Below are 13,557 nucleotides of genomic sequence, written 5' to 3'. Positions count from 1 at the left end.
TTTTGAGACAGAGTTTTACTCTTGTTGCACAGGCTGGAGTACAATGGCATGATCTTGGCTCACTGCAACTTCCGCCTCCCAAATTCAAGTGATTCTCCTGCCTCGGTCTCCCAAGTGGCTGAATTATATGCATGTGCCACCATGACCAGCTAATTTTGTATTTTTAGTAGAGACGGGGTTTCACCATGTTGGTCGGACTCCTCTCGAACTTCCGACCTCAGGTGATCCACCTGCCTTGGCCTCCCAAAGTGCTGGGATTATGGGTGTGAGCCACCATGCCCAGCCTCCTGTTCATTTTTAAAAACACAAATGTGTGTATGTGTATGTATGACTGTGTGTGTACATATGTTGGTTTACATACATGTATGTCTACGAACACAGGCACATATACTCCTCACTGTTAGATAAAGAGTATAACACCATACATACTTTTATATTACTGTCTTTTAACTTAATATACTTCAGATACTGTTTCATGTGCTAGCATTCTAACTGGATTACATTGAATCTATGGGTAGATTGGTGGGGGAGAAAGAATATAATAGTTAGCATTTCAATTAATAAACATGGTCTCTGCCTTTATTTAGATTTTAATTACTCTTAATATTATAGTTTTCAAACAACAGTCTTACATATCGTTTGTCAGATTTGTTGCTAGGTATGTGATGTTTTCTGATGTGATTATAAATCATACTATTTTAAAAATTTTAGCTTTGAAATGTTTGCTACTGATATGTAGATATACAAGTGCTTTTTCTATATTCACTTAATAATTTGTCTATCAATTATTTTGGACTTTTTGCATATTCAACCATGTCTGTAAAGAATGACTGTTTTCTTTCTTCCTTTCCATTTTGTCAACCTTTTATTTCTTCTTTTTGCCCCAGTGCACTGAATAGGATCTCCAGTACAAAGATCCATAGAAATGGTAATAGTCAACTTCTCTGACATCTTCTCAGTCTTCAAAAGAACGTTATTGACATTCTTTTTTGCCACTAAGAACAATGTTGCTATAGAATAGATGCCTTTAGAAAATTAAGGAAATTCTATTCCTAGTTTTTTAAGGAATATTTTTGAAAACATAACCATGAAGGAATATTGTTATCAAATGCTTTTTCTGTATCTATTGAAAAGTTCTTACGATTTTTCTCTTTTAGTAAGTTAGTGTTGTAAATTATATTAATTGATTTTCTAATGTTATTCCAGCTTTGCATCCCTGACACTGAGTCTAACTGGTAGTGATTTTTTTTTTGTTAGTTCTTTAGTGCTCTTTGTAGATGCTTTGTATAATTCAACCTTTTTACTTGTGGTGGAGGGTTGGTTCAAATTGCCTAGTTCACCACTAACTCTTTCATTTTAAATATATTTCATTCTCATTCTAACATTCCACCAAAACTCCTCTTACCATGATGAACAAAGTCACCACATGGTACCAAATTAGAAGGTCCATTCTCAGTCCTTATCTTACTCAGCCAATTAATAACAAATTCTTATAAAACATAATGCTTAAGAGCATATTGTCTTTACCCAAACTGAATATGAAACCTAGATCTGTCTATTCATTATCTATGTGATCTTGTTCAAGTTCCTTAACTTCCTTTGGCCTCAGCTTGGACATCTGTCAAACATAATTAATAATGTTACATACTTTGTAGGGTTGCTGTAAAGATTAAGTACGTGTAAGTTGCTTAGAAAAATGTACACATTAAGTGTTCAATACATGTCACCCATTATTGCTTATTTTTTTCTAAATTTTTATTTTTTATTTTAACTGTTTTGTCTTTATTTTCTATTTCTCTGGATGTGCTTTCTCAGTCCTTCCCAGTGGAGTGATTTCCTTAAGCTTTACATTTTGAAACTCAGTCTTCACACAGTTTCATCTCTCTACCCTTGTTTTTGACATGTTCTCATTCCATGACTTTAAAAATCATGTGTATGTTAGTGATTCACAAGTTTATAGCTCTTGTTGTAATCTCTCCCCGAATATCACGTTATATACATAGTTGACTAGTTGATATCCTGACTTAAACACCTTACCATTTTACAGTCTATTCTTTTTTTTAATAGGCTTTATGTTTTAGAGTAGTTTTAGGTTTACTATAGTCTATTTCATACGGTGATCAAAATCATCTGTTGAATATTTAAGTCTGATCACATGACTTTGCTCAAAGCCCTCTGATCTCATTCCTATCTTGAAGGTCTTGAGCTTCTCATCTCATTCAGCACAAAATCTCAAGTTCTTTCTGAGGAAGGGTCAGAGAACTTTTTTTCAAGGGCCAGAAAACAAATATTTCAGGCTTTGCAGACCAAAAAGATTTTGTTGCAACTATCTAAACTAATATATCCAACAAAAATTATTACATTTTATGAAATATGCATGAAATTAGAAAATATATATTTGTTTTGGTTTATGACATTTTTATAGTAGTTTCATAAATATTTACTGTATAAAAAGATAAGGTCCAACATTATACACGTTTTACAAAAGATCATGGCAAGGACATTAAACTATAGGTTAAATAATTTATTCTGTAAAATATGTCAAACAACTAACAGTAGACTTACTTCAGATTATTGATTCTAATTTCTGCACTTTCAGTAAGTTTCTTCGTTTCTTCTTTCCATCTATTGGCCGCCTTCTGTTGAGTCGCTAGGAGATGCCTCAGTTCAACAACAGAATTTCTATTGCTGTCTTCCATTTCTCTTAATTGAACTTCAAACCCACGTTCCTTAATTGAAAATTCATGTTCCATTGTACTGATCTAAAGAATAAAATGAAAATGTATTTTTTTGTTCTTTCCTTATAGGTACTATACTATGATATACAGAAAATGATATATACAAAAGGAATCATTCATTGTGTCGTCTGAGGCACAGAAATGTTTGGATGAGAAATCTATGTAAGAAATCAAGTTTGGCTGAGTGCGGTGGCTCACGCCTGTAATCCCAGCACTTTGGGAGGCTGAGGCAGGTGGATCATGAGGTCAGGAGTTTGAGACCAGTTTGACCAACATGGTGAAACCCTATCTCTACTAAAAATACAAAAATTAGGTGGGCGAGGTGGTGCATGCCTGTAATCCCAGCTACTCAGGAATCTGAGGCAGGAGAATTGCTCGAACCTGGGAGGCAGAGGTTGCAGTGAGCCAAGACTGCGCCACTGCACTCCAGCCTGGGTGATAGAGTAAGATGCTATCTCAAAAACGAACAAACAAAAAACAAAAAAAGAAGAAAAAAATCAAGTTTACAATTTGTCTTCATCACAAATGAAAAGTTACAATGTTATGTCAGTAAAACCAGAATTTTGATGAACTACATATTTTTTGCAACACTTTCCCTAACACCTTAAAATGCCAGTAAAAGAAAAGTCTACTATCTACTATAATGAAGCACTTCTTTCTTTATCTTCTCTGATTTTTGTTGCTAGAATCCAAGGAAAGTATTGATGCTGTTAGCATCTGAGTTAGGTATTTACTCAAACCACTTTTGATTTACATACTAAATTTGAAACTCTTTCAAAGGGCTTTGTAAAGTTAAAGAGAATTATATATAGGAATTCCTTTACCACTTCAGTTGCAGTATTAGTGAATGCTTAATGAATGAACTATTTTTCAGGAGAAAGAGACAATATAAATAATGATTCTGAAAATCTCCTATGAAAATGTCTTCAGTACATTTCTAAGAATTTACATCATTACAGTAAAAGCACTTTAATTGTAGAATGAACTTATAAGTAAATCCTCTTTGGATACCCTACAAGCTTTCTCTATGGGGGTTAAGGAAGAGAATTAAGCCCTAATGCTTATAAGGCAGCCAATGTATATAAGTAATTGCCTTCTTTCATATGTGTCTAGAATGTAACTACCTAAGTTCAATTTTTTGGGAAATTGAGCAAAAAGTTACTGAAATATTTTTCTATGTTTTGTGGTTCAGATGAAAAACACTAGTGGAAAAAGGCAGCAAGGTGATCTGACTTCCCTATTACACTCTCAGGCCATCTATATTTTGGTATACTAAAGAAGTATTATAAAGAACATCTATTTTGTGATACTTTAATTGCTTTAAAAATAGCCACAGCTGGCTAGACTTCTAGTAATTCATTAAATATGGCTACTTTCAAACTCAAAAAAGAAAGACTCCACTTTACTTTGTCAGAAAACACTAAACAAGGCCCAACAACAACAGAATTCTTGGCTCATGGGAGCAAACTGCAAACATCCTGTCCTTGCCACCCCTGCTAAATGCAAAATGCTTCCTAAAACTCTTCAATTTGCTTTCCCAAATAGTACAGAAGCAGAAATTTAAGACATTATAAATACAGACACTGGAAAAACAATCTTGTGACGTATTACTGCTGTGCAAGCCTCCCGAGGCCCCTTGACCCCTGCTGCCATCTTAGTAATTTCTGAATTATTAGATTCTGCAAATTTAGATTGCCTGCTCTTTCTCCTTCCCTGCTTTAATCTTCACCTCCTCTGGAGAAGTCACGTTAGTCTAACATCTCAGGTGCAAAACAAAAAGTACAGCCCCTGTAAGTGTCTGTCTCTGCCTCTCACAAACACACGTTAAACACTGATCTATGTCGTGGCTCATGCCTGTAATCCCAGCACTTTGGGAGGCTGAGGCAGGCGGATCACTTGAGGTCGGGAGTTAGAAACCAGCCTGGCCAACATGGTGAAACCCCATCTCTACTAAAAATACCAACATTAGCCAGGTGAGGTGGTGTGTGCCTATAATTCCAGCTACTCAGAAGAGTAAGGCAGAAGAATCGCTTGAACCTGGGAGGCAGAGGTTGCAGAGCTGAGATCGCGCCACTGTACTCCAGCGTGGGCGACGGAGCTTCTCAAAAAAACAAAAAACAAACAAACAACAACAACAACCACCTCCCCCCGAACACACACACTTGATCTATGCATCTGTACAGTTCTTAGAATCTGCCTGCCCAGTTAACTCCCCATTTTCAATGGGAAAATCTATTTATAGTTTCACAAGCTTTAAGATCCTTTCGATAACCTGGTCCCTGCTTACTTCCACTAGCTTGTGTTGTGCCACTATTCCCTTCCCTTTCTTTTATTTCCACTATAATGCCTTTTTATTCTTGAGTTCTTTTCACATGCTGTTTCTTTTGCCTGAAATAGTCTTCTGCTTATCCTTTCAACTTTTGGAACTCATTTAGTTTATAATTATATATTTAAAGTTTGCCCACCTACATGCAAATTATAAGCTTTTAAGGATGGGTACCATATCTGTTTTGTTTACCACTGCAAAGTTAGCACCTGGAACACAGCATAGTTGTCAAAACATATTTGCAGATTGAATGAACGGTGGCTTTTTGGTGTCAAAATTCAGTCTTTAAATAAGCCCCATAGCTTTTAGTAAATAAAATTCGAATTGCTAATTGGACAGGTTTGTGGTGATGTTGAAAGGCTAAGGGCCACAACAACTGATCTCCTATTATAAAAATTCTATTAATGATAAAATTCAGAATGTTGGGTGGGAAAAATGGTTTTATGGTCTCTCTTCTTTCTTCCTTTTTCTGCAGAGAAATATCCACACAAGTAGATAGCTGAATTGCTGAAAACAACTCCATTTCTTAATTTTAGATGGTTATAAGGGGAATTTAAACCATAAAGAAATGGAGAGCCTTGGCAAAAGAAGTGGTTAGAAAAAGAGAAAGCTAGGGCTGAAATCAATGTAGTGGCATTAAGATCAAACGAAAACTACATAGGATAAATCGTTAAGGTTTGCAGCCAACTGACTTCCCAATATCTCACTGTCTTTATCTTTTTGGCTTCTTTCAGTTAATCTACTGAAGATCATACTCTTTTGCAAGGGGGAGAAAAACGACAAGGTGTAGGTGCACTAGGTTCCTATTTTGTCAAAGACAGAATCAGTTACAAAGCAATTTATCTGAAAGCCTTCCTTCTCCATAAAATAGAATTATAGCTATCTAGTTAGTTAAGAGGCTCTGCTCTCTATATATCAATGACTCTTTTCTTAAGCTAGATACAGATTTGGTGAGATATGTGGAGTAGATAAACTTTCTATCACTCTTTTGTTCTCCATACTATCAGTTAGTATCCTGAAATGTTAAAGATGGATCAAGTAGAGTACTAGATAGGGAAAATTCATTGATTCCATCCCCACCCATTATAAAAAAATAGAAAATAAAACAAATATATATTGTAAAATTATAGAAAATATACAACATTAAAAAGACAAATATAAAGTCCCTCTATTCCCAAAACTCAGATAATCACTACTACATAATTGTTTTTATTTATGAATTTTAAAATTGTTTTTACAGCATGCAAAGGATTACTACCTGTATGTGTGTACACATATATATTTTTAAATCGTAGGGTGTAGCAATATAAATGCATTAGGAATTATTTGGAAATATAGTGTTTAATGACAATACAGTATTTTATTAAAAGCATATACAGTATATATTAAAAATATATATGTGTACACACACACAGGTAGTAATCCTTTATACACTATAGTAACAATTTTAAAATTCATAAATAAAAGCAATTATGTAGAAGTTAGAAGTATTATCTGAGTTTGGTAATAGAGGGACTTTATGTTTGTCTTTTTAATGTTTTGTATTTTCCATAATTTTACCCTCTTCTCTCTCTCTCTCTCTCTGTCTCTCTCTCTCTCTCTCTATATATATATATATATATATATAACATAATTGTTTACTTCTAGATATTTAGGTTGTTTCTAATTTATTATAAATAATGCTACAATAAACTTATTTAATTATGAAATATTTTAATTATTTTCTTATGACTGAATTTTAGATTCTAAAGTAAATACTTTTAGCTGCACATTCACTCAAAGACACTTAGAAAAAAACGGTAGGCAGTAAGCAGTTTAAACTCACCATTAATTAATTGCTTGGTTTGTAGATTCTGTTCATCTCTCACATGTTCTTTTTATTGGGTTACAAATATTTTTCTCATATAAATATTCTCAACTACATATATTCTATATATATATATATTTCTCTCTCTCTCTATATATAACATATATATATATATAACATATATATATATATATATATAACATATATATATATATATATATATATACACACACACACACATATATATGTTCTCTCTATATATTTTGTTTGTGTTTTGACACAGAGTCTCACTCTGTTGCCCAGGATGGAGTGCAATGGTACGGTCTTGGCTCGCTGCAAACTCTGCCTCCTGAGTGATTCTCCTGCCTCAGCCTCCCAAGCTGGGATTACAGGTGCCTGCCAGCACACCCTGCTAATTTTTGTATTTTTAGTAGAGACGGGGTTTCACCATGTTGGCCAGGTTGGTCTCAAACTCCTGACCTCATGATCTGTCTGCCTCAGCCTCCCAAAGTGCTGGGATTACAGACATGAGCCACCACGCCCCACCTTTTCTCTTATATTTTAAAAAGCTCCTTAGATATGGTCTTAGAGCTTTTGTGATATTTATCAAAACTATCTACCTCCCAGTGATTTTCTTTTCTTTGTTTTTCTTTTTCAAACTTGAAAAATGGTTTTAAATATTTAAAAACATATACTTAAATTTATCGATATTTTCATTTGAAATTTCTTCCTTTTTTTTGTTTAGTTTTCTCTTTCAGTTAAATATTCATCTACATTTCCTATTAATGTTTTATAGAATCACTGACATATTAAAGTTGTTAATTCATATGAAATTTCTTACATAAAGTTTGTAATATGAGAGGAAGATAGAACACTTTTTCACCAAAGTACACCTTTTTTTAAATCACAGAAATGTTTTAGTATGAGAACATTTGAGCACACACAAAATAGAATGTTACAATTCCTGTATGCCTATCACCCAGCTTCCATAACTGTCAAACTATCAAACTCATAGGCACTCTGGTTTCATCTATACTCTTGCCTACTTTCCTCTGCCAAGATTTATCTGCTTCTCTCTTATGATGAACAGTGTAAGTCTTAAAAGATCAGCTAGGTTTTTACACATATACTGACATACTAAAGTAACCACATAGATTTAGATACTCTAGGAGGCTCCCTCATGTGTCTTTCTAATCAGTACTTATTCATCTAAAAGGTAGTTATTCTGATACTATCCTCATAGATAATTATGTTTATTATTCACTACCACATGGTGAAATAATAAAATATAAGCCTGTATGTTTGGCTTTTTTGCTCATCTCCATGTCTATGAGACTCATTCACTATTGCTTATATAGTTCATTATTTTTCATTGTTGTTTTTATTCCAATTTATCACAATTATTTATACAATTTCAACTTCATGAACTTTGCATTGTTTTTAGTGTTTTGACTACAACTTCTACGAATATTCTTGTCCATATCCACATAAGCACTCATATCTGTTCAGTATGTAGCCATGATTATTTGGCATAGGATGTGTATTAGTCCATTATCATACTGCTATGAAGAAATAACTGAGACTGGGTAATTTATAATGAAAAAGAGGCTTAATGGACTCACAGTTCCATATGGCTGGAAAGGTTTCACAATCATGGCAGAAGGCGAAGAAGGAGCAAAGGTACATCATCCATGGCAGCAGGCAAGAGGGCATTTGCAGAAGAACTGCTCTTTATAAAACCATCAGATTGGTCAGGCATAGTGGCTCACATCTATAATCCCAGAACTTTGGGAGGCTGAGGCTGGTGGATCACCTGAGGTCAGGAGTTGGAGGCCAGCCTGGCCAACATGGTGAAACCCCATCTCTACTAAAAACACAAAATTAGCTGGTTGTGGTGGCACACATCTGTAGTCCCAGCTACTTGGGAGGCTGAGATAGGAGAATTGCTTGAATCCAGGAGGCGGAGGCTGCAGTGAGCCAAGATTGCGCCACTGCACTCCAGCCTGGGCAAGACAGAGCAAGACTCTGTCTCAATTAAAACAACAACAACAACAACAACAACAAACCGTCAGATCTTGTAAGACTATCATGATAAAAGCATGGGAAAACCAACTCTCATGATTCAGTTACCTCCTACCAGGTCCCTCTCATGACACATGTGGATTATGGGAGCTACAACTCAAGACGAGATTTGGGTAGGAACACAGCCAAACCATATCAAGATATATGTATGTCCAGCTTTAAAAGATACTGCTACATTCCTATCAGTATCTATCAAAGTTCTAAATGCTTTATATTCTTATAAATACTTGATATTTTTAGTCTTTTTAATTTTAGCCATTCTGGGGTGTGTAGTGTTATCTTGCAGTTTAAATTAAAATTCCCCTGAAAAATAATGAAGTTGAACATATTTGCATATATGCCATTTTATGAAGTGCCTACTTAAGTCTTTAGCCCTTTTCTGGAAATTAAGTATCTATTTTATCATTATTAACTATTAGCTGTTTTTTCCTTATTAATACTTTTCTTATTAATAAGAGTTTTTATATTCTGGATATGAGTTCTCTTTTTGGTTATATGTACTACAAATACTTTCTCCCACTTTTCCCTTTCTTAATGGTATCTTTTGGTGACTAAAAATATCTTAATTGTAGTGAAATCCAATTCAGCTTGGATTTTTCACTATGATTAGCGTTTTTTGTGCTCTGTTTAAGAAATATTTTCCAATCCAAAGGCATGAAGATTTTTCTCCTAGAAACTCTATCATTTCACATTTCACATTTAGGTCTATAAGGCAGCTCCAACTAATTTGCATATATGCTGTGATACTGAAGTTAAGTTTTATTTTTAAAAATATGGATCTGACTGATCTAGCACCATTTGTGAAGACAATTTTCCCCCCACTGAACTGCAATGGTGCCTTTGTTATAGGTCAAGTGATTATAACAAATCAGTTTGTTTCTAAACTCAATTTTTTGCCATTGATCATGTTGATTATTCTCATGTTGATAACACATTGTCTAAATTATTTCAGCTTTTTATCAAGTCTTGATATCTGGTAGTATGGTTCCTATCCTTGTTCTTCAAAGAACTCCCACAGTCTAAAGAATAAAGTACAAACTTCTCTTTAAATAAGACTTTTTTTTTTTTTTTTTTTTTGCATTTCAGGGTCCAAGGTTTTACAGATAACTAGGGTGTTTCATACCTGTAATAGGAGGTATTCAATAAACATATGTTGACATGAATTAGGTTGGAATATGACTTCTTAGGAGTTCTTGCAGCAATAAAAACCAAAATAAAACAGTAACACTACCTCTTCATATTCTTACTATAAAATTGCAAGATGTAGATATTTATCAAAGAGAGTTAGTGTCACTTTTTACAAAAGTCTCATGAAATGGGGAAAGGTAAGCAAGATGTTGATGAAAATACTTGTGTTTCTTGACACTCCCTTAAAAAGATGATCATCTTCCTATTATCAAACCATATAAGCATCAGAAGAGAAGAAGAGAGAAAAGAAAGGGAATTCATTTAAATGACATTTTTGCCTCCTGCCTTCTTCCCGCCATGGAATTTTCAGACTAGCTATGAGTGGTTCTCAGAGCCTACTGCTGTAACATCCTCTATACAGTTAGTTTTACAGATGTTTAACTTTTCAAAGGCTACTATAGAGCAAGAAGAGAGGAAAGCAGTCTGTAAAGTTATCTAATCTATGGATTTGCCAGTGCTGCTTAAATTGCTTTGGCAGGAAATATATTTTGTGGTTGGAAAAGAATTTTTTTGTGTGTAGCAAAGGCAATCATTTTCAAGTATGCCTGCCAAGTTCTACAACACAGAAATGACTGGTTAACACTCTGAATTATGATATAGTGCTATCTGATGAGAAGGCAAAAAAAAAAGGGGGCCTTAAAGATGTTTTGCTAGGTCTAAGTATTCTCTATACTTGGATTTTCCTAAGCACACATTAAATTCTAGTCTTGAAAATACCTTTAATTTGGCTTTTCTTTGAGCCTCCCGGGCAATCTTCCTTAAACTCTCAGTCTCTTTCCGTAACTGTTTATTTTCTTCCTGAAGTTTTAGCCTTTGTTCACTGACAAGTCCACAGTTCTCTCTCTCAGACTCCAATACATTTTGCAGTTTCTGAATCATTTCTTGGTAACGTGATATTTCTTCTGAGGAGCTGATTAAAAAAGAAAACAAAAAGAACTCTTAAACTTAATGATCTATAGTAGAAGACAAAAGTCTGTCTACATTTTATCACATGGACTTTTGTTGGCTTTATTTTGAGCCATTTCTTTTCACTTTAGACTGAAACTATGTAGTTTCAAAATGTTATGTTAAACCAGGCAAATATATTCAACTAAAATATATTCAAATCTTAACTAAGAACAGATAAATCGAACTGTTATTTACTTAGAAAATCAATGTGAGACTTCTTTCAAATTTGTACTAACATTAAGAATCACTGTGTATAGAGAACTTCAAGGGAATGAACTGAGGCAACAATAAAAAGCAGGAAGTAGATAATAATCAAAACTCCTTTACTTAATGAATAAACTCTATAGAATAACACAATAGCTTATTATATTACCAAATTACAAAAGCTACTTTTATATTTTCCTATTGTCTTAGAAATAGTTTTTATAAACTTCTAGTTCTATAAACTTCTTGTTGTACAAGAAGTTAAACAGATTATATTTTCTGAACTTTCTCAATAACGGATCGCACAATGGGTGAGACAACTTCTATACATTAGTGTTGCTTCAATCAATAAATCGCTAATTTTTATTCCTATCTTTTAAAACTTCCATCTTTTCAATAACAGATAAACACTGTGAACATTCCCTGGTTAATAGCTTTCACAGGGAATTGTATAGAAATGCTACTAATGTTGTGAAAGCTTAAGAAAACTACTAGTCAAAAGTATTTTGTAAGCAGAAAAAATCTTAAAGAAGCAACTTTCACATGGTGGCAGTTTCATCAACATGAACCACTCTTTTATGGTCCTATTTTGGCATTCTGACCTGCCCATATCTGCCAGTGCTTTGGGTGAACATGTTAGTGATCTTCTTTGATCTCTACTTCTGCTGTTCTAGATCTTTGCTTTCCCAGCTCCTCCCATATTCTTATAAATTCTGTTTCCTATATTAAACCCTTTATTCCCACAATACTCATAGTCTTTTTCCTTTCTAAACCTTGGCTGATAAAGTTCCTAATAAAAAGAATGCATGGGAGCCTTTAATCATTTCTCATTTCCTTAATGAAGAAAAAAAAAAAAAAAACTCCCATTGGAAAGAAGCCCTGTAAATCTAAAGAAGATGGGCTAATCCTTATTCTTCACTTGACCTTCAAAATTTATCCTGGAGAGAAGCTTTTTGAAAGTAAGGAACATGGCAGGTCTTATACCCAGTCCTCACAACTTATTCTATGTTTACACCCTTTAGGAAATATATGAGAGAAAAACTTTTCACCCTGGAGACAAACTTCATGAATATAAGGAACATAAAGAGGTTTCACTGATTTAACCTTTTACTGTACACACACAAAATGCTCATAATGCAGAGAGACCATGTGAATTAAAACAAATGCAGGAATGCTTTTATTCAATACGCCTCCCTTAAGAGACATATGGGTATACACATTAGAGGGAAACCCTGTGAATGTATGGTGTTGGGAAAAGCCTTCATGTGTGATACTTCTCTTACTAAATACAAGATTTATGCTGGAATAAACCAGCTTCTCCTGCATGTTTAATCTGGAAGTAACCATATGAGCAGATTATCTGCATAATTATTGGAAGTTATAAATATATTTATTAAACAAATTTGCAGGATCTCTTTTTGAAAAAAAACTGTATTAAGTAACTTAGGCATTAATATTCATTTTAAAATATCTTTTGAACACATACAGAGATTGAGATTTCAGGCAATTCAAATAAGAAAATTTTGCTATATTAGGTAATATTGTCAGGGTGGGAAGGTAGAAAAATATTCAGAACGGATATGTCAAGTTCTAACTTTATCACTTTTACAGATAATCAAATATACACGATGGATCATTATAGAATATTCACTATCACAAGAAATATATTAAGTATAGGTAGTATAAAAGAATATAAGCAAGCTACTATAATAGCTGCACAATTAGTACAAAGAAAACAATCTTATAAACATCCTGTTTAACTGCCAGAAAGAATACATTGAAAAGAAAATGGTATACCACTGTTAAATCTTTTCTTCCTGCAGAAATTAGTTTTCAGAAATACTCTTGAATAAACTTACATTTGGTCCTAAAAATTTTCTTCAACATAAGATATATTGTAAGTCCTACCAAAAAAAAAAAAAAAAAGGTAGAGAATCTGTCCAATATTGTGTGAATTCTGAAGATGTTACCACAGAAAATTCAAAAGAAAAACGTACTCAATTTCAAGTTGTTTTATTCTATTTTCTGCTCTCGTAAGTCTTAGCTGAAGATCATCTTTTGAACGCTCTGCAACCAGGAATCTTTGGTGCATTTCTTCTAGTTTTCTGTAATCACTTTCGTTTCCTCTGCCTTCACGGTAAATCTGCAGAAGAGGTTTATTATGTATATAACATTACAGAAAAACCTGTCTTAAAATTAAACAGTTTAGAGACAGAAATCAATGGAATAAAAAGCCATGATCATGTGTTCATTTGCTCCTACTC

General features: G+C 33.7%; 1 protein-coding gene across 1 annotated transcript in view; it reads right to left on the bottom strand.

Moving 5' to 3' along the window:
* Positions 1 to 13,557, bottom strand: part of SCLT1 (sodium channel and clathrin linker 1) — a 231,598-nt gene that overhangs the window by 49,160 nt on the left and 168,881 nt on the right. The window contains exons 16-18 of the mRNA XM_017537647.2: positions 13,291 to 13,436; positions 10,859 to 11,051; positions 2,566 to 2,762 (exon numbers count right to left, since the gene is read on the bottom strand). Of these exons, the coding sequence (XP_017393136.1) occupies positions 2,566 to 2,762; positions 10,859 to 11,051; positions 13,291 to 13,436 (536 nt within the window). The remainder of the gene's footprint in view (positions 1 to 2,565; positions 2,763 to 10,858; positions 11,052 to 13,290; positions 13,437 to 13,557) is intronic.

Source organism: Cebus imitator, unplaced genomic scaffold (genome assembly GCF_001604975.1).
Source record: "Cebus imitator isolate Cc_AM_T3 unplaced genomic scaffold, Cebus_imitator-1.0 Scaffold105, whole genome shotgun sequence".
NCBI lineage: Eukaryota > Metazoa > Chordata > Mammalia > Primates > Cebidae > Cebus > Cebus imitator.
This window is presented reverse-complemented; position numbering and strand designations above follow the sequence as displayed.